At 42.7% G+C, this 21,742-nt stretch overlaps 2 protein-coding genes across 8 annotated transcripts in view; one reads left to right on the top strand and one right to left on the bottom strand.

Annotated features, from left to right (window-relative positions):
* fbxw11a (F-box and WD repeat domain containing 11a) overlaps window positions 1–2,263 on the top strand; it is a 69,012-nt gene extending 66,749 nt beyond the window's left edge. For all 4 annotated transcript variants that reach the window (XM_034181136.1, XM_034181135.1, XM_034181134.1 and 1 more), the window contains one exon: window positions 1,122–2,263. The gene's annotated coding sequence lies outside the window, so the exon portion shown is untranslated. The remainder of the gene's footprint in view (window positions 1–1,121) is intronic.
* Window positions 2,264–4,801: 2,538 nt separating this feature from the next.
* On the bottom strand, window positions 4,802–20,888 carry fgf18a (fibroblast growth factor 18a). 4 transcript variants are annotated; one of them, XM_034181137.1, is made up of 5 exons: window positions 19,522–20,888; window positions 15,605–15,644; window positions 15,321–15,501; window positions 6,469–6,575; window positions 4,802–6,351 (listed from the first exon to the last, which is right to left on the bottom strand). In XM_034181137.1, exons 1-5 carry the CDS (start codon window positions 19,551–19,553, stop codon window positions 6,079–6,081), a joined length of 633 nt encoding a protein of 210 aa, XP_034037028.1. In that variant the 5' UTR covers window positions 19,554–20,888; the 3' UTR covers window positions 4,802–6,078. The 4 variants fall into 4 exon arrangements, with proteins under 4 accessions (XP_034037028.1, XP_034037030.1, XP_034037029.1 ...); XM_034181139.1 differs by having other exon boundaries at window positions 4,802–6,348; XM_034181138.1 differs by having other exon boundaries at window positions 15,321–15,498.
* Window positions 20,889–21,742: the final 854 nt, after the last annotated feature.

Below are 21,742 nucleotides of genomic sequence, written 5' to 3'. Positions count from 1 at the left end.
GACAAAACGGGCATGATAAGAGAAACATCTATGGCATGCAGACTTTTTATTCACACTAGGCAAACAAAGTAGTCCTGTGCCCTTAGGGTTTAATTAGGTCAGCTAAGTAGGGAAGAGCTAGTCTATAAATAATTTTATTAGTTAATAGCAGAACCTTTCAAATCTGATCTCACAGGGACAAGAAGCCAGTGAAGAGATGCCAAAATGGGTGTAATGTGGTCAAACTTCCTGATTCCTGTCAAGGGTCTGGCAGCAGAGTTTTGAACCAATTGGAGACCCCTAATGCCGGACTGCTGTAAACCAGAAAATACAATGTTGCAGTCCAGCATAAGTGCACAACCGGACTGTGTGCGCGCAGCCTGTCCTCGCATTAAAATGTAATTCCAGTAGGTGGCGCAGCTCCTCCATGGCCAGACAGGACGCATGGGCCTCCACCTTGTTTTACCTTAAATCCTTGGAACGCAGTCACACAAGGGTTTCTGTTAAAAGGTGGATAGTGAACATTGATTTTGCAGTTGAAAAAAAAAAAAAATTCAGTCAATTTTATTTTATTTTATTTTTTGCTTTAATCCCTGCCAGTCACCTCTATGGAAAGGCTGTAACAACTTCACAGTTGTCATGGGTGACTTGGTGGCTTCTCTCACTTGTCTCTTTCTTGTACAGTCACTCAGTTTTTGAGAACTGCCTGCACCAGACAGATTTACCATAGAATACTCAACTGTTATTTTTTGATGATTGAATAAAGTCTGTGACTTGTAAATGTTCATGTGGTCACCCGCCAACTTATCTAAAGAAAACTGGCTGTGAAAGTGATGATTTGTGTTCAGTCCTTACATTTACCTTGTGGAGTTACTTATGGTCTCTGAAAATGGAGGGACTGGAAATAAAAATGGCTCTAATTTTCTCAGTGGTTATTGTTGTTACCCTCTTGAATTACAGCAGTCTGCACTGTAAGCACATGTTGATTGTTCTATATCAACTCCATTGTGGCAAAGGTTTTTTTAAAATGGGCGATGACCAAATACTTGTGCACCTGACTGTATTCTGTCAGGATTTTTTTTTCTTCAAGCTTGCAAATTCAACCTCCTGAGCTGATGTAATCTTTCTCTCCCCCCCTTTAGGTGGCGCCATTTAAAGTACATTTTCTTGGAGGAGCACAGGGCTGATTGGCTGATGGTTGTGTCCATCACGGAAAGGAGCCCATCTCTTCCTCCCTCCTCCTTGGCATATCTCTGCCCACCACCAGCCTTGATCCCTGCCACCTTCCCACCCGTTCTGACAGACACTTGCGCTTGTCCATTACCTGCCAGTACCTTGACATGCACCCGCACACAGGTCAACACTTGACGAGGACGCCTGACTACAGAACCAACACAACGCTCCCAAGAAGTTCATGTTCAACTACTAATTTATGTTTTGTAAAGTACACTGACAGTATTACCGTAGACATTTATATAAGTCACCTGCTTTTTCTCCCCCATTATATACCCAGCAGCTACTGCTGCGCTTCAATTTTCAATCCCTGCCAAACTCGGCTTCCACCGCTGTGGAATCAGAGGAAGATAGTTACACGTATATTGCCCCCAGCGGCAGAGATGGACAGACGATGACCGGAGCTGCCATGTGGGAGACAGAGACTGGTTAAAAGAGGAAAAGAGGGTGAAAGGGGGAGAAATGTGCTTGGGGTGGTGTCCTCCTCCCCCTCCCTCTCACTCCTCCCTTTCTCTCTCCACCTCTTCTCCTCCTACCCCCCCAGAAATGCACACTCACTCGGAACACGGGGGCACACAGTTTGTGCGTTTGTACATGTGGACTTGTGAAACAGCAGAACGGTGCAGAAGTGACAGTCATGCATGTGATGTTGCCAATGGATACAACATCCGGGTTGACCTCTGCTTTTGTTTCTCTAATTCATTTTCTTTACTGTTTTTATTTTTATTTTATTTGAGTATTTTGGTTATTAGTAAAACAAACAAAAAAAAGAATCATACTAAGCGTAGTCCTTGCCCTCTTTGTCTTCCTCGTTCTTTCTACTCATCCATCTGTCCCTCACTCCATCATTCTCTCTGCCTCTCTCCCTTCATCTATGTGCTTGCTTCGGTTATGAGAGAAGTTGGAATTCAAGAGCTCAAATTTAGCTGTAAACGGAGTTGTCTTGTCAAAAATTGTGTTGTATATTAAAAATGATTTTTTTTTTTTTTTTTTTAAGAAGAAAAAAATAACCTTATTGTGAATAAAGTACTTGACAGTGGTGGAGTGTTGAGCCAGCTGTAGCGTGAATGATTGCTTGATTGTTCTCGTCTGCGTGCATGGCTGGATCCGCATTTGCAGCGCTGCTCTGCTGACACCATGCAGAGCATTGCAAACCATGTTTGCATTGCAATATTGACATTTCTTTCCTATTTGATTCACTTTGTTGGGGTACTTGTCTAAATGATTCATGGAGCTGAAAGTATTTTTTATTTTTGTGTCATGTAGCATTGCTAAAATGTGATAAGAGCTCAGTGTTTTTAACTTTAGAATTGTTTTTTAAATTTGTGTGTGAGAGAGTGACACTCCCAGCCATCTGCTCTCTGAGCTAATAGTTGAATTTCAGGTTGCAACTCTTAATAACAAGCTCTCATCATCAGTGCTTTATGAACTAATTACTAATTTCACATAGATGAAAGATCAGAATATCATGTTAATGTGAAACGACCAAGAAATCCTTACAAACTTTGGTATTTTTCCTCTGTATTGCTTAAACAACTACAACTATATTTATACATTTACTTCAACTTAAACTTTAATTTGAAACTGGACAATTGACGAGAAAACATTTGATGTGATTGCTGGAACCAACTGAGGGGTGTTCAGATAGTAGCCTTTAGGTATGTATTTTAAACAGCCTGTGACTTGTTTAATCAAAACTAGCCTCTAGTTATTGACTAAGATTTGGATCCATCAGGATTTTAACACTTTTGTTATGTATGTATTGACTGACCACCAGGTGGCAGTATAGATCCAGTTATGCAGTATTATCTTTATGGAGACTTGAGCCATGGCTTTTAGTACTTTAAACAACCTGTTAAGAAAATCACAAACTCTGAAAGAAGAATGTGTGTTTGAATTGTTAAATTTGCTTCACTTCCAGCAGAGCTGTGCTTTGTGCGGTTCCTCTGTGTCTCCATCGCTTTGCTGTCTGTCTTGGAGGAGCAAAGTTGGCCAGTTCAGGGGGTTGGTTTTTCCACATTTCTGAGTTTAGTTCACTATCGTAGAATGTTTCAAATTCTGGGAATGTTATGTGGGATGGATTTTGTGTTTGGTGGAGCACCATTTCGAGTATGGTGCATCTGTGCATGCGCAATGTTGGACATGGGTGTGTGTCCTTCCTCTGGGTCTGTGGGATTTTGGCCCATAATTCCTGCAGCTCTCAGGTCACTGCTCCGTTCTCACGCACATATTTGGCATTCCTTCCTCGACGTGATTACCATTCACCTTCCATTCTGGGTTTGGCTATGCGGAATATTTCCATCATTCCCGAGTGGAACTGAAGCAACGTTCCAGAACTGAATAACCCCCACCACCTCAGTATTTCTATCCCACCCCTACACCCACTATCTCTCCTCAGTTCACATTTCTTGCCTTGGAATCAGAGTTCTGTAGTACAACCCTTTCCCCCCGCGTCAGCTGTTTGTGGCTGCTGGTGTGATTGGGTCATTTGGCAGTGACACCTCCTCACTGACCTCCAGCTAGGATTGGGAAGGAAAGTTGGAGGTAACAGGATGGATGAGAGGAGCTGTGAAACTATCTGTCCTACTTGATTTCCGTCCACTTTTCTAACACCTCTTACTCTCTGTCAACTTAAAAACTTGGCACCAACCAAACTATTGCACCACAACAGCCATTTTCATGTTTCATTAAGTCTGAACCGAGGCTTTAAGACAAGAACGATGAAGACTTGAGAATCTGTATTTTTCCTAGAACTATTTGGATAAATCTTTATATTCAGGTCTTTGAAGTAAGTGTTATAACTAACTGGTAAGAAGGCTCTCCTTGTGAGATGCTTTTTTCCCTTATGTGTTAAGACTTAAGAGAATATGATAAACTATTTTATTACTGTACTCAACCAGACTTCACCTTTAAAGAAACTGTAATTAATAAAATGTTTGAGAATGTTAATAAACCCCGTATGCGTTATAATTGTTTATGTATGCATTATAAACATTTATGGAGTTGGTGAAAGTTCTCAGTCAGCAAGGTAAGCGGTATCGAAAAGTTGAGTACACCACAACTGGACTAGTTGATCTTCAAGGTATGGAGCTATTTAGCAATAACTTAGGCACTGATCAAATCAATTTTCCCTTTCCTAAACGTGTTTTGAAATTAATACATAATTGACGTTATTAGCAGTTAATTATGCACTTATACACATTCTGAGGATTTCGCAGCTACTGGAACTAAAGCAAGCTCAATGCCTTATAACCAAAGAATAAATGTGTTTATGATGCCTTTACTAACACTTGCATAGTCTTGTTAACACGTTAATAAGCATTTTAGAAGGATTTATCAAAGCTTTATTGCCAGGTTACTAACACTTCTCACAAGTACCTTAATATGAAGTGTTACCACTACTTGGGGGGTGGAATTACTCTGGCCTCTGGATATTGACACACCCTTAAAGTTGTTAATTAAAAAAAAACAAACATAAATTAGTGGTTTTATCAAAAATGGAAAGCGTCATACCACACCTCGAGATGAACCTGAAATTTTGATCCTGATTGATGAAAAGGAGCATGCAAAGAGGCTGGAAGACGCAAACAATGTTTGTGTAAGGTTTACTGAGTCGAGAAAGACTGCTGCACACAGAGCTGAAATAAATAAATGAAATAATTTTATCATAATTATAGTAACATCATAGTAAGATTGCTTATTTAGGGTTTCTTTCTTCTTTCATATACACACATATATATATATATAATATAACTTTCAATAAATTGTTCCCTTTAATATTTCTTGTCCTGTGTACATTTTGGAGACTTTGGTTTGTTCCACTGAATGTCCGGGTAGCAGCGTTCTGTATCCACGGTATCACACAGGAACATCATCCCTTGGGTCGTTTCTATAGCAGTGCTACTAGAGAAGAAACCCTCATCCCCACGTGCTCATCACCCTCTGGACCTAATAGCTGAGGGTGTTGTGTTCTCGGGGAGGAGTCGTGCTGGCTTGCAGTTGTCTTTGGTTTGGCTTTGAGTGATTGGCTGGCTGTTTTGGTGCAGTTTAGTTTTATACATTCCAGTTCCGAAAGCTTCAGTCCCTGCAGAGTGTTGTTATGGGTCCATGCAGGGACTACATGATCCTTTTCCACAGTCCTTCGCGATCCAGCTTCACTCACAGTTGTTGGTGCACTCTCGCATTTACACGCTTTTCATCTGCTCTTTTACAAACGTACTCAGCAAGTCACTCATTTTGGCGTTCCCTCGTTCATCCTTTGGTCATTCGTCTATTCATCCCACAGTCTTGCAGGTTCCCAGTGAGATGGATAAGTGCGTCACATTTCAACAGTCTGTTAATGTTCTGTATGCACATCATTCAATCCTCTTGTTTTTTCTCCTGTTTTCCCTTTTTCCAAGAATTTAGCGCCCACTCCCTTGTTCTGTTAGTCTTGCCCAATTTGGGGTCCAGTTGTAATCCCAAACTTGGCATTGTCTCACATGTTCAAAGCAGGAGATGTGAAGAACTTATGTTATTGTGGTTGCAAAATAAATGCCTTCATAGATCCTGATGCATCTGGATCCCCTTCAGGTTCACTGTCAAAAGTTTCAGGGTTCCAAAGGGAACCAAGACCATAGTGCTCCATGATGGTCCAGTAATAGAAATGAAACTGAGAAAAACGATCACTAACTTGGGGCTGTAGTGGCAAATTAGTTGGTGTAAAGCTAAACCCCGTGAATGATTCATCCAGTTTCTGGTCAATGTTTGTCGCAGCAAAGGGAAGTGTTCAGTCATGTGCAATGGAAGAAATGAGCGGGTTAGGCATTGGTCGGCTCAGGTCACTGTTTTGCACGACAGGTCAGTGGGTGCTAGCATTAGCCACTACTAGCGTGGCCCAGTAGCGCGCACCCTCTTACTTCGCTTGCTGACGGTGGTGAAGCGGAAGGGGGTGGTCAAGTCCGGCTGCTCTCCGGGTGGAAAGCGCTTCATGAAGTGTACGTCCTGTTGGTTAGGGAGCGTGTGCGGGCCGCGGCGAGGACGCCCTCGTTTAGTGAATCCCACGTACCAGCCAGTGTAACGTGCTGACATCAGTGCTGTGTAGTGGTTCTCCAGAACCTTTTCCACAAAGACACAGTCGTCGCTTCGATTGCTGGCCTTCTGAGAGAGTGCAGGTTCCCAAATGGCATTCATTTGAAGAAAAAAAAAAAAGTGATCAGAGAACTGTTAAAATTTATATCTGATAAAATGGTGACTGGAAACCAAAACAAGACTCACCTTTCCTACTAGCTTTCCACGACGGTTCATGCACAGGTAAAAATTGGTCTCCTTGCCCCGGATTCTCACCTGGCTCCCGAAGGTATCGGCCTCCACTACGAGCTGGGCTTGTGAAGGGACAGACAGTAGGACAGACAGACATTAGAGATGCAGATAATGCAGAAAAACTCAGTGAAATTGATGGAGTTCCACAGGTTTATTCATTTGTGTCACAGGTTTGGCCTATGAGTCACATCTTGCGCAAGCCAAATCAGTGGTGGGAAGAGCTAACCTAAAAGTTAACTTCAATAAGCGCACATCCTCTAACTAAAAATTTAATTGTGGTAACACAAAACCAATAAATCTTGCCTGAAGCTACCAATAACTACAAACCTCTGTTTTTGTTATATGAATTTTGCATTGCGTTATTCTTTTTCATTTTATCTAATCATTTATTTAGACCCTAACAAATAAAACCAGTTTTATTTGTTATTATCTATCGTCCACCTGGTCGTTACTGTGAGTTTCTCTGTGAATTTTCAGACCTTTTGTCTGACTTAGTGCTTAGCTCAGATAAGATAATTATAGTGGGCGATTTTAACATCCACACAGATGCTGAGAATGACAGCCTCAACACTGCATTTAATCTATTATTAGACTCTATCGGCTTTGCTCAAAAAGTAAATGAGTCCACCCACCACTTTAATCATATTTTAGATCTTGTTCTGACTTATGGTATGGAAATAGAAGACTTAACAGTATTCCCTGAAAACTCCCTTTTGTCTGATCATTTTTTAATAACATTTACATTTACCCTGATGGACTACCCTGCAGTGGGGAATAAGTTTCATTACACTAGAAGTCTTTCAGAAAGCGCTGTAACTAGGTTTAAGGATATGATTCCTTCTTTATGTTCTCTAATGTCATATACCAACACAGAGCAGAGTAGCTACCTAAACTCTGTAAGGGAGTTAGAGTATCTTGTCAATAGTTTTACATCCTCATTGAAGACAACTTTGGATGCTGTAGCTCCTCTGAAAAAGAGAGCTTTAAATCAGAAGTGTCTGACTCCGTGGTATAACTCACAAACTCGTAGCTTAAAGCAGATAACCCGTAAGTTGGAGAGGAAATGGCGTCTCACTAATTTAGAAGATCTTCACTTAGCCTGGAAAAAGAGTTTGTTGCTCTATAAGAAAGCCCTTTGTGAAGCTAGGACATCTTTCTACTCATCACTAATTGAAGAAAATAAGAACAACCCCAGGTTTCTTTTCAGCACTGTAGCCAGGCTGACAAAGAGTCAGAGCTCTATTGAGCTGAGTATTCCATTAACTTTAACTAGTAATGACTTCATGACTTTCTTTGCTAACATTTTGACTATTAGAGAAAAAATTACTCATAACCATCCCAAAGATGTATCGTTATCTTTGGCTGCTTTCAGTGATGCCGGTATTTGGTTAGACTCTTTCTCTCCGATTGTTCTGTCTGAGTTATTTTCATTAGTTACTTCATCCAAACCATCAACATGCTTATTAGACCCCATTCCTGCCAGGCTGCTCAAGGAAGTCCTACCATTATTTAATGCTTCAATCTTAAATATGATCAATCTATCTTTGTTAGTTGGTTATGTACCACAGGCCTTTAAGGTGGCAGTAATTAAACCATTACTTAAAAAGCCATCACTTGACCCAGCTATCTTAGCTAATTATAGGCCAATCTCCAACCTTCCTTTTCTCTCAAAGATTCTTGAGAGGGTAGTTGTAAAACAGCTAACTGATCACCTGCAGAGGAATGGTCTATTTGAAGAGTTTCAGTCAGGTTTTAGAATTCATCATAGTACAGAAACAGCATTAGTGAAGGTTACAAATGATCTTCTTATGGCTTCGGACAGTGGACTTATCTCTGTGCTTGTTCTGTTGGACCTCAGTGCTGCTTTTGATACTGTTGACCATAAAATTTTATTACAGAGATTAGAGCATGTCATAGGTATTAAAGGCATTGCGCTGCGGTGGTTTGAATCATATTTGTCTAATAGATTACAGTTTGTTCATGTAAATGGGGAATCTTCTTCACAGACTAAAGTTAATTATGGAGTTCCACAAGGTTCTGTGCTAGGACCAATTTTATTCACTTTATACATGCTTCCCTTGGGCAGTATTATTAGACGGTATTGCTTAAATTTTCATTGTTACGCAGATGATACCCAGCTTTATCTATCCATGAAGCCAGAGGATACGCATCAATTAGCTAAACTGCAGGATTGTCTTACAGACATAAAGACATGAATGACCTCTAATTTCCTGCTTTTAAACTCAGATAAAACTGAAGTTATTGTACTTGGCCCCACAAATCTTAGAAGCATGGTGTCTAACCAGATCGTTACTCTGGATGGCATTTCCCTGATCTCTAGTAATACTGTGAGAAATCTTGGAGTTATTTTTGATCAGGATATGTCATTCAAAGCGCATATTAAACAAATATGTAGGACTGCCTTTTTGCATTTACGCAATATCTCTAAAATCAGAAAGGTCTTGTCTCAGAGTGATGCTGAAAAACTAATTCATGCATTTGTTTCCTCTAGGCTGGACTATTGTAATTCATTATTATCAGGTTGTCCTAAAAGTTCCCTAAAAAACCTTCAGTTGGTTCAGAATGCTGCAGCTAGAGTACTGACGGGGACTAGCAGGAGAGAGCATATCTCACCCGTGTTGGCCTCCCTTCATTGGCTTCCTGTTAATGCTAGAATAGAATTTAAAATTATTCTTCTTACTTATAAGGTTTTGAATAATCATGTCCCATCTTATCTTAGGGACCTCGTAGTACCATATTACCCCATTAGAGCGCTTCGCTCTCAGACTGCGGGCTTACTTGTAGTTCCTAGGGTTTGTAAGAGTAGAATGGGAGGCAGAGCCTTCAGCTTTCAGGCTCCTCTCCTGTGGAACCAGCTCCCAATTCAGATCAGGGAGACAGATACCCTCTCTACTTTTAAGATTAGGCTTAAAACTTTCCTTTTCGCTAAGGCTTATAGTTAGGGCTGGATCGGGTGACCCTGGACCATCCCTTGGTTATGTTGCTTTAGACGTAGACTGTGTTTCATAATTATTGTATGGCCTTGCCTTGCAATGTGGAGCGCCTTGGGGCAACTGTTTGTTGTTATTTGGCGCTATACAAGAAAAAAGTTGATTGAGTTGAGTTGACCCTGAAAAACAGACCAGGTGCCTCATATACAAAGACGTGTGGATTTCCTGCTGAAACATGGCGGACACCAAAACCCAGAAACTGGCATAAGCACAAAACTATTCAGATGTACCAAAGTGTACGTATGTATGGATCTAAGCACGTTCCATTTGTACATCCCAGTCGATGAGGAATTGAGCACACATGCACTCTCACTAAGCTCCCTTTCTACGTCTCAATGAAAATATACAAATTCATGAAAATAAGCCCTGGGAGCTGGGAGTCCCCACTCTGTCAGATCAGTCAACATGAACACAGAAAAGAATTTATACTGAGTGTGAGCTGCAGATGGATATGATGTGAAGACATGCAGGGATAGTTTATTTGGTACCCTTGCAAACAGAAACATGAAACGGGAAAAATGTGTGTGTGTGTGTGTGTGTGTGTGTGTGTGTGTGTGTGTGTGTGTGTGTGTGTGTGTGTGTGTGTGTGTGTGTGTGTGTGTGTGTGTGTGTGTGTGTGTGTGTGTGTGTGTGTGTGTGTGTGTGTGTGTGTGTGTGTGTGTGTGTGTGTGTGTGTGTGTGTGTGTGTGAGAGGCCAGTGAGAGCTCAGAGCAGTGCACACACCAGAAAGAAATTAGCTGTGCCGGCTGACAGTGTGTGACATTCATAACTTTACACACACGTTTATTGACAAATACTGAGCAATCCGCCAATCCATATACAGACCAACTCCAAAATTTAATGGAGTCTTCATTGCCTAGTATGTATCCGCAGTGAAAATTTGGTGAGAATCCTTGAAGTAGTTTTGAAGTAATCCTTCAAAGCGTATATAAAGTGAAATCTTGAGCCAGAATCCGGATTCAGATCCGGATTACCTCCAATATTTAATGGTGTCTTCCATGGCCTAATATATATCCGTGGTGCAAACTTGGTGAGAATCTGTGAAGTAGTTTCGACGTAATCCTTCAAGGCGTATATAAAGTGAAATCTTGATCCAGAATCTGGATTCAGATCCGAATCACATCCAAAATTTAATGGTCTTCCATGGCCTAATATGTATCTGTGTTGAAAATTTTGTCAAAATCCGTGCAGTAGTTTTGATGTAATCCTGCTAACAGTAATCCTTCAAAGCCTATATAAAGTGAATCTTGATCCAGAATACTTATCTGTATCCAGATCAACTCCAAAATTTAATGGGTTCTTCCATGGCCTAATATCTATATCTGTGGTGAAAATTTCATCAAAATCCATGCAGTAGTTTTGACATAATCCTGCTAACATACAGACAGACAGACAAATAAACGCAGGTGATTTTATTACGTCCTTAGCAGACATAATAACAAAAACATATTTGAATGCACACTTGTCCAAATGTGCCTGCGGTGGTTTTCATTCTGAACAATTACACAAATAAACTGTTTACCCACGGAGCCATCCTTCTCGCACAGTGCCACCCTCTTTCCTGTTTCCACCCCAACTCAATGCATTTGTCCATCATATATGATTTGACCACTGATGGAATTAAATTGTTTCCTATTAACAAAAACAAATTCATCTTATGATGGTGCCTTTATAGCAATATGTGTGCAGTCAATACCTCCAATTACACAAATTGCGCTTTAATATTGGAATGTGATGTACCTGGATGACATTCGGATGATTGCATACCACACAGCCGGCATGGCTCAGCTCAAGGTTGACTGCCACACTCCTGACCAATCGACCAGCTCATGCTGGAATGCCCCTGTTGCCAGTATGCCCAGCGTGGTCAGCACCTGTGGGCATGGACAACCGACTGGCTCCTCGCAGTATTGCACTCTAGGGTGGGCCGCGTTCTGCGCACAACTCCAGTAACAGTAGCCTTGGTAATCGAAATCTGCTTAAGAGCTATTATCGTCTTTTCCAAGTAAATTCCCTGAATACACACTCACATTCTATTGGAACATTTGCAAGGTCCTCTAACAACGCTAACACAGCCATTGTTAATTCCATTTTACACATGCTTTTATGTCCACCAGTATGATTACAAACATGGGTGTGTTAAATGTTCATCAGTGTGTCTCTGGTGTACACATCACTCTGATGACTTCTTGTTTTCACACTATTAATGTTTCCCAGCATCACCTCTATGTCGGCAGTGTAACAATAGCTGTAGAAATGTACACTAGCCAAAATTTTTGCATGATGCACCACATATTTCCATGGTGATTTCATTTTTGATACATCTGAACGTTTGCATGGAGACAGACGTATGCACTACAGTTTTTTGTGCGTAAGCACACTTTGTACATGAAGCCCCTGAAGAAGTAAAATGTTGATATGTTGATGTGTGAACATGGTGGATCCTAAAAAGGTTTAGGATGCCAAGATTAGATAATGATCAAGAAACCCGTGAGGAAATTTAGCAGCCAGAGGTATCCAAGTTGACATCACAGCCAAGGCTTGTGACTGGGTGGACAACAATGTTGAAAATGCATCTTTAAATTTATTTTTCAACAAGACATTACTGCTACATGTAATATGTTCACATTCTATGTACAATTAGTTAAGTTACCAGCACCACACATCAGCAAAAGCATCATTTAGCCCAAAAGATAACCTTAGCCTATCTCTGCTGTGATAGTAGTTGATCCATATTTGACTCTGACGTAATCATATGAACGCACTTTTTCCGAAAGTAGGATTTTTTTATGTCTATTCTTTATGAGCTTCTAGGGGTTCTCAAAGCAGCATTGTTGCCTGTGTGATACTAATTTTGCTTATTAGATTAGTGTAGGCTATAAGCTCCAAGAGGAACAAACATATGATTTTAGGATTCACAAATGTTTCTGACGCTTAAGCTTCATTCAAAAAATGTTTGCTGACTCAAAGTTAGCAAAAGTAACTTTAGTGAAAGCTAAACGGTCCATTGTTATCAAAGTTAACTGGAAAGCTAATCTGCTAACACAAAAGCTAGCTTTGTTAATTAGCTATTAGCCGAGTAGCTGGACTGTGCCCACTACTGGGTGAAATGTCCCCCCTTTCGTATTACAAAATAAAATAAAAATCTCATGACAGGGCCCACGTGAAAGCATGTGAAATGAGAATCACGCAGATTACGCAGCACTGAATTAGAGTTTAGTTTACAACTTGACAAGACATTTCTAGTTTTAGGATTGATAGCTGCTGATAAATCATGCAGATGTAAACGTCTCCAGCAGGACAGATGGTTGTCAGATAAGGCTGATTACATATGTGGACGCAAGCCCACCGTGTAAGAAAAATAAAAAAAAACAAGATAATGGCCAAGAGCAGACAGAGCGCGGCGGGCTGAGCGCTCACACCGAGTGTCTGTCGGCAGTACTGCTGCTGTTTTCCAATTTCTACATGTTTTGTGTGTGCAGGTGCACTCGTGTTCATCCTTTCAGCCTGTGTGGCTTCACTGACCACGTGTCTTCCCGGAAGCATTTGAGCGTGTTTAAAAATAAATCCTTAAAATGGTTCTGACATGACCTTGGTCAACAAAGGGGTCAAACAAAATCAATAAGCCCCTCCCTCTCCCTTCTCCCAGCTCTGCTTTCGTGTTTATGCCCCCGTGCCCTTTCTGGATGGACTTCCTGCTCTCATGTCTTTGTATATTTCCTTATAGCCTTGAGTTAGGTGGATTGTTCACCTCGGGAGTGTTTTATAGCCAGAAAAATAAAGGTTCCGCATTCATAGTGCTATTACTTTAAAACTGTGAAATACAGTATAAGGATATGGTACATATCCTGTCATCAGCGTTTGGGAAGTATAAACGCCGTCTTCTTTCTGTCCCCTGACTGTGTGTTGTTTAAGAATGGGTTCAACATCATTATAGAGCTGGTGGGGGATGGACAGAGGGACGGAGAGGAAACCTGCTGTTTAAAATCCACAGGAGATGGCAGTGACGATGAGAAATCAATGGAAGAATCGATAAGAGAGATACTCTGACACTCTACCTGGCTTGGGTACTTTTTCCCCCCATCCTCTCTAACTCACACCTCAGCTTTCTTTCTTTTCCCATTTGCTTCTTTTGCTCTCCTGTGAGTAATTTAGTCAGCTGCCTGTCGACGAGGCCTTTGTGCTCCTGAGACGAGCTCCGCCCGGAGATACGCATTCTGCAGCCGTTCGTGATTGCACCCTGTGTACTGTGTAGTACGTATACAGTAAAATCCATAAGTAACTGGACAGTGACAGGATTTTTGTAATTTTGCCTTTGTGCACACCACAATGGAGGTGAAATGAAAAAAGATGTGCTTGTAGATGTGCTTGACTTTCAGCTTTAACTCAAGGGGTTTAATAAAAAACATCATATTAACCAATATAGGAATTACTCTATTTTTCAACAAAGTCTTGCCATTTTCAGAGCCCATTAGTGTTGGGACAAACTATGATATATATATATATATATATATATATATATATATATATACACATATATATAAAAATAATCAATCATAGTTTTTGTTAATGCCAATCACTTTTACAGCTAATTTTCTTTATACAGTTAATATGATGGATAGATGAACATTTCCAAGTCATTGAATGGCAGCACAGTGGATTAGTGGTTAGCACTGTTGCCTCACAGTATGACGGTCATGGGTTTGATTCCCACCTGTGGCCTTTCTGTGTGGTGTTTGCATGTTCTCCCCGTATTTGCGTGGGTTTCGACTGGGTGCTCCAGTTTCCTCCCACATTTAAAAGACATGCAGATTTGGTGATTTTGAAACTTTATAATTGTCCAGGTCTAACAAAGCGGTTTTGATCTCAATGGGACTAACCTGGATAAATAAAGATTAAATTAAATTAAATTGAACATGTGTCAAACTTGATATACATCAATCATGAATAAATACAAACAGTATGGTACGGTATGGTAAATCATGCTGGAGTGGGCAGGTCTCAAAAACTGGCTGTCCTTGCAATAAGAAGACTAGTGAGGGAAGCCACCCATGACTGACAGCTTAGGAGTTATAGACTTCTGTTGCTGTGATTGAATAAACTGTGGATTGTGTAACTTTTGACAGTTTCACCCCAAGTTACAGCTTTGTGGTGTTGTGGTGCCAAGGATGGTACTCATACAAGAAAGTAGATCAGCTCTAGGCTCAAGTCGTCCATGTGCCTCTTAAAGAAAATTCTTCGTTGTGTGCCCTCATAAAGGTGTAAACTGGTGATGCAACAGATAAAAGTTCCACTATGCACACTTCCTCCAATCATATCCAGAAGCCTATAACTCCTTTACAATTGTCATGGGTTTCTTGGTGGCTTCCCTCACTAGTTTCCTTCCTGCATGGACCCTGTCTACTCAGACAGATTTAACATACAGCACCATATTTTTTGTTGCCATGATTGGAAATGAAGTCTGACATGTTCAGTGACTTGTAAATGTCTAAAAGAAAAACTCACTGTAGAAGTGCTAATATGTATTCAGAATAATTCTCATCATTAACTTGTTTAATTACTTATGGCTCTGAAAATGGTACTATGTGTACAAAGGGCTGGAATTTCTGAAAGTGAATGATATTTTTGTTCAAAGTCTACATGACAAGCACACCTTGACTGCTTCATTTCAAGTCCATTGTGGTAGCAAACAGAGGCAAAATTTCAAACCTATCACTGTCCAAATATTTATGGATGGTTGAGAGTGTTGTTTTATTGCCACGTTTGTGTGTGTGTGTGTGTGTGTGTGTGTCTTACCATATTTGTCTCCGTCCTCTCCGCAAGCGCTGATTCTGCGTCCCAGCACTTGGACGTGTTTGCCGCTGGTGCGGCTGTACAGCTGGTACACCCGGTGATGTCGCCGACTCATGGTGTCTCGCACCTGCGTCTGGTTCTCCACATGCACACTGAAGTTGACTCCATCCACACCAAGCACCTGCTGGGAAAGCGCAAACACACGGGCTTAAACACACACGTCCAACCAGACACGGCTCATCTTTCATCGTGTATGTTCGCTCTTTATCGTGCAGCCAGACTCTCACCTGTAATGGATTGCACATCACCAGTAACATCTGGATACATCTGGAAGAAGTAGAAACAGGCGAGCATAAAACATATGTAAGCAAAATTGAATGTTGGAAAGCTCAGGCATGACACCATCATTTCCATCTCTTTCTTCTTTTTGTTCGACATCTCTTTTCCTTTTTGGGTGATCGCTCACTGTAATGGGCGTGCAGCTGGCACGGCGATATGACATGCAGACAGGCAGATGTCCAGGGATCGGCAGACGGACAACACCCAGAGAGTGTTTATAGTTACGCCACCAGCCTCCTGTCCAAACCCGCTTTCTGACCCATCCGTGACTTTCGACACACCAAAATCTGGCCGCCAAATGACCTGATTGGAACAAGTCAAAATGGCAAACATGCCGAGACAACTAGAACATGTTTTGGTTTGGACATCTGAGGGAACAGGCTGGCTCATTTGGCCCCAGTGTGTATGTAGACAGCTGAGCTGGACTACAGGTGCACACTTGGTTGTGATGTGGCTTTGGATAGCGACAGACTGCGGTTATATTCAGCGGCGCTTAAAAAAATAATAATAAAAAAAGAGGACATGAGCTACCAAATTATGTAGACAGACGATTTATGAGGGAATCATGTAGTGTGTTTATTTTTGCAGCATATGCATGCGAAGGTAGTATTATATCAGTAAAGTCTTATTATTTATTATCTTTGCAATCCTTGCAGGCGTTCTGTTACAATTCCAAAGCCTCTCACTTTATCACTTTATCAGTTGCTTAATTGAGGTTTAGACCTTGAACTTGGATGTGTCAAAAGTTATTTACAGCTTTAGTAAGGGAGTGATTCTATTACGCAAAATCTACTCTGGCAGTCCTTGAACTACTCTGAATTAGTGGTTGACAACTTGATGAAATTCTCCACCAAGTGTGTGGGCTGAAAAGTATTTCTACAAATCTTGTTCCCTACCTCATCTTTCGCTATCTCTGTGCATGCCTCCTCCCTCTCTCTCAGCTCCCCCCTCCCCTGGGCTCTCCTGTTCCTTATCACTCCCTCGCTGTTCGTCCTCTCTACCTTTCAGCTATCGTTCCCTGGTTCCCATCTCCCTTTATGTTTGGGGTTAGAGGCTTGACTCCTCCACACTGTTGTGGGCATGCACGCAGATGTATGCAGGGTGTCTGTGTGCAGACAGCTGGGCCAAAGCAAAGACGTGCACGCTGCTGAGAGCAGGAGATAGCGAGGACAGGAGTGAGAGGTGCACAAAGGGAAAGTGATGTTGGATAAATAGAAGAGGAGAAATGGCCAGAATGCTCCCAATGACAGATAGGAACAAGAGTAGATGTAGATTTATAGGGAGCGGGGGAAGATGCATCTCTGAGTATTTATAGGAAAGAGGCTTCTGCAACCAGTGTGGTGTCTGAAGTAGGCAAATATGAGGAAAGAAAGAGTATGAGGAATCAAACTTTTAGAGTCTGACTGATATGGCCTTTTTTTTTTAAGGCTGATACTAATATTAGATAATATTATACTAATATTATCTGCTGATATACGTATAGTGCACTGTACTTAAAAAAATACCAATGATTCCTAACATGTTCTTATCAAACCCTCATTAAAATTAAATGTAATTAAGGCTTGATGTTTTCCAGTTTAAAGACAAGCTTTATTTTGAATAACTATAAAGGCATAAACAGCAACCAAGTACCAACCAGTATACATTGTATTGTGTCCTGCTGCATCCCCCTTCCTTCACTTGGATTGGCAGTCACCATGTCACATGGCTCAACATTTGCAAAAAATATAATTATCTTCTACTTTGGCCCCACCTAGCGAGCAGCATAATATACATTACAGCACTGTAAAACACCCACTCTAATTGAAAATGAATAGCAACTGGTCATTTTGTCTCTGTCTGTTGTAGCAAAATGTAACCAAGGGGTGATGGGGTCCCAGTCATGCTGAACAGCATTGCAGTCAATGCCATTGGTTGGCCCTCTGCTCAACAAACTATGTAATTTCCACCAGCCAAAGTGTTTTTCTGCATTGTCTATTTAGTAAAATAAAAGTTTTCATATTGCCAAAAATAATGCAGATACCAATATCTTCACAGAATGCTCACATTGGCCGATATTGTTGTTCAACCGATATATTGTTGGGCACTACAAATTATACACATTTTCATACATGTTGCACCCTCATGACTCATAACCAGCTCATTCTTAACTCTACAATCACAATATTCTGACTTCCTTTCTTCTCCCCCCGTCTCTGGCCTTTTCCCCTTAGTTGCTTTGGCCCCTGGCATTTCTGTTCAGCGCAGACAGTCATGCAGCACCATGTTGGCCCTCATATTTTGCCTGCGCAAGCCGAAAAAAGCTTGAACGACTGTGCATTATGAGGACTCTCAGCTGTTAAAACACGACGGCTGCACTGCCGCCGAGTACACTGCGAGAAAAGTGCCTCAGCACTGGATTCTCCCGCTCCCACAAAAACCACAGACACTCCATCGTATGCCAGCCACAGAAAGAAGGGGGGAGGAAAGAGAGAGATCAGTCGGAATGGGGGAGGGATGAGAATGTGAGAGAATACAAGGAGAGCAAGTCGCCGAGAGAAAAGACAGAAAGAGGTAAAGGAGAGAGGGAAAGCCCGGTGCACTGTGGCCAGCTGCCAAAACAAGCAAGCGTCTGACATCATAAACCTGCGTCCCAGCAGATCTACCATATGGAGACTGCGGTTAGAGGAGCAGGCCTCAGCACTGAGGACGGGGCGAAAGAGTGGAGTGAGAGTGGTTGGCCTGGTGGGAATCAGCACAGAGCGGCGGTTTCAGCTGTGTGTAGAGGCGGTTAAAGTGGTCGACCAATGGGCTTTGGCGTGGTGCAAAACATTCAGATGTGCAACAGAGGGCTTCAGTGAAGAATAGCAGTTAGGCTTGCGGGGCGTGTGAGCATGGTGTGGTTGTATTAGCGGTAACGGTTAAAGAAGCAATGGGTCTTGACATGGAGAGCGGTAGTAACAGGTTCCTGTGGCGAGAGACTTTTGGCTCCCCCCCCATTGGCTGAACACTTGGTGAAACAGTTTGCTAGGGTAACTGCAGATTTGATGAACTAAAGAGGCTGCGGTTAAAAAGTGATAGGCAAGAAGGAAATGAATGAGGAGATGGTTGGCTGTGGAAGACCTAAACGAAAACCAGCAGACTAAACAGTCAGACTCCTCCTCAGACGCTGTCAGGGGCACCATCATTCATCAGTTATTAATTTGTGCGTTTATCTGAGCAGGTATCTTTGTGTCGGGTCGGGTGGGGGATTGCAAGCAAGACGGGGAGACAGATGTAGGCAGTTATAGGTGGGTCAGTGGAGACTGCGAAAGGAGACGAGAGACTGAGAGAGAAAGTCAGATGCACACACCCTGTCCAGGTTGTGTGAGGAATGAGAAGCATCTGAAGATGACTGCCATCTGGTAGACGTGCGGTCGACAATAGAAAGAAAAACAAATAGCTTTTTAACAAGACACACCTCAAACGGGCAAACTCCTGAATCCTCCTCCATTATATTTGGCACTTTATCATTTTCCTATCCCACTAGATAAAGCTGGTGTTATTTGACTCGACTTCTGAAATGTTTTCAAACGGGGGAGATTCTTAGCTATGGGAAAATGGCCTTCTCTAAGCCAAAATGGTCATCCCTGAAGTGAGTGCAGATGGTGATGGAGATGTTTATGACAGGTTTCATGAGTAACATGGCTCTGACTGTGACCTGCTGACCCTGAACTGTCAGCCAATCAAAACAGGACCTGCTTTGTATGGGAACTGATGAAGAGTGATGTAACTGAGACCTAACTGCAACCTTCCTTTCCATCATCACCATCACTCTGAAACTACTGATTAAAGATTTTAAAAGGAAAAATAGGCTTTTGTAGATGGAGTGATAGAAGTCACTTACAAGACGGTCAACGTGGAAAGAAGAGACCACATTGCTTCCCCCCTCCACTATGAAACTTGGGCTGGCAGAGACTGTCTCCTCGCTCGGTCTGGGCCAGTCCGACAGTCCAGAGAGTCCCCCTCTGTGGTCGGAATCCGCTGGATGTTGCGCACAGTCCAAGAGTCAGCGGGCACTCCCGTTGGCATCGGCGGCGGCGTGCCCTGATTCACCTGGCGTGACTGAAAATGCGGACGCAGGTAAAGCGGGGCGTGCGGGGGCCGGCGTAACTCCACTATGACCGCTGGGCAACCTCGCACATCTGTCCAGAACGTGGTGGAGAGTCCAGCAGGCGCGGTGTTGGCGGGGGCGCAAAGGGGAGAAGTCAGTGCTTTCAAGTGCTGCGCGTCCCCGAGAGGAGAGGAACAGGTGAAAGCGCGCCCACGCTTAAGAGGCGAGCAACTCCAGGCCACCTTGTTGACCCCCAGCGGGATACCTGGCCGCGTGGACAGATACGTAATGTTGTGCGTAATCCAGTGCGTAAAGTCTCCAAAATTAATTCTTATGAGGAAAAGAAAAGGGTTGCGGGTCTGTCCTCGCGCAGACAGGAGCAGGAGTCAGATTTAGTCCCCGCGGGGCAGGGTCAGGCGTTGTTGGAGGTGAGCTCGCTGCACTGGCTGATGGAGGAAACTGCGAGCTGGAGACGCGGGCTCTGCGGGCGCAGCGCAACGCAAGGCACCGTGTGTCATGACTGCGCACCCACGCCGGCTCCTGTGGGTGACACGGACTAACAGTGTCTGGTGAGGTCCCGAAACGGTCCAGCTCAAAGGGGCACACGGAGAGTGCTGAATGAGAATGGGAGGGGAAAATAAAAGGGTAAGAAAGGCGAGGATGGAAGGGAGGGAGGGAGGGGGGGGGGGGGGGGATGATGAGAACAGCTGTGACTGGCTGGCGAACCCAGCCACCCGCGACCCTGCGAGGAAATGACAGCCGCACTTTGCACCTGATTTTCCGGACTTCCCCGCGATCCTCAGCCGCTAGTTACCGCCTGGCTGCTGCAGTTCTCCGTGCGCCCTCCCGACATAATACCAGCCAAAACACAGCGCGATGACATCACCTCCAAAATGTTTGAAGGGGGGAAAAATGCAATCCGATCTTCTTATTTATTTTTTTAAAACGTCGAAAGTTTCAGTAGTTTCCCTTAACACGGGGGAAAACACGAAAGTCTCTTCGGTTTGTGCAAAAAAGAAAGAGTGAGAGAGGGAAAGAAGTCCGAGGTAGAAGAGGCGCAGAGATCACCACTTTGTGAAGAATAAAAGTTAAACAGGCGCACTGGAAAACGTGTTTACCCTAAATCACACTGACAGATCGAGTCCAGATTCCAAAAAAAAAAAAAAAAAAAAAAAAAAATCTTCTGCTGCCTCTCTGTTTCATTCACAGGAGAGAACGGAGACAGGCGCGCGTTTTTATCCACTTCTCTGATTATGCCGATCCTCTTCTCTTTCACAGATCCCGAGGTTTCCTTCCATAAAAAAGCTCTTCGCGAGGGGGGCTGCGCAGGAGAGGCGCGTCGGCAGCGACAGACCTCACTCCAAGAAAAACCAGAACAAGATTTTAACAGACGCGGATCAATCCTCCCTCCCTCCCCACCCCTGCCTCTCTCTCTCTCTCTCTCTCTCTCTCTCTCTCTCTCTTCCATCTCCCTCCCTCACAAACACGCGCATACACACACATTGGATCAAAATGGGATTAGTCAGTCGCTTTGCGATGCAGAGCGATTTTGCCAATAAAAGACCATTGTGTTCCGTTTTATGTTTTAAAAAGCGGACACTTCACTTTACGCAAATATTCCATAGTTTGGCCCGTATTGGCTGCCTTATTCTGCATTGTTTCATTTGTTACTGGAAGTGAAACAAGCAACTGGAAGCAATTAGGATATGATGTCATTGCATGGGGAAGAATTCACCTGTTTGCAGAAAATATTGCGGATTCGATTAAAAAAAATGTTTCCAATGCAAATTTTTGAAAAGACAAATTAAAAAAGTATTCATAAAACACCTGCGTCAGTCAAGTGTATGTTTGTTTTTTTGTTTTGTTTTTTACTGAGCCCTCCCTTATCTCCCTCTGAAGATAAAACCTCACCCCTGCAGCCTCTGAGGGCGGAGGGCGCAGTGCGCTCACACGCACTTCGGAGCCGCTTCGTATGATGCGTTTCGACTCTCCCCACCGTTTCATAACTTTTAAG

This window comes from Thalassophryne amazonica, chromosome 11 (genome assembly GCF_902500255.1).
Source record: "Thalassophryne amazonica chromosome 11, fThaAma1.1, whole genome shotgun sequence".
Taxonomy (NCBI): Eukaryota; Metazoa; Chordata; class Actinopteri; order Batrachoidiformes; family Batrachoididae; genus Thalassophryne; species Thalassophryne amazonica.
Note: the sequence above shows the minus strand (reverse complement) of the source record. Positions and strands in the feature narration are given on the sequence as shown.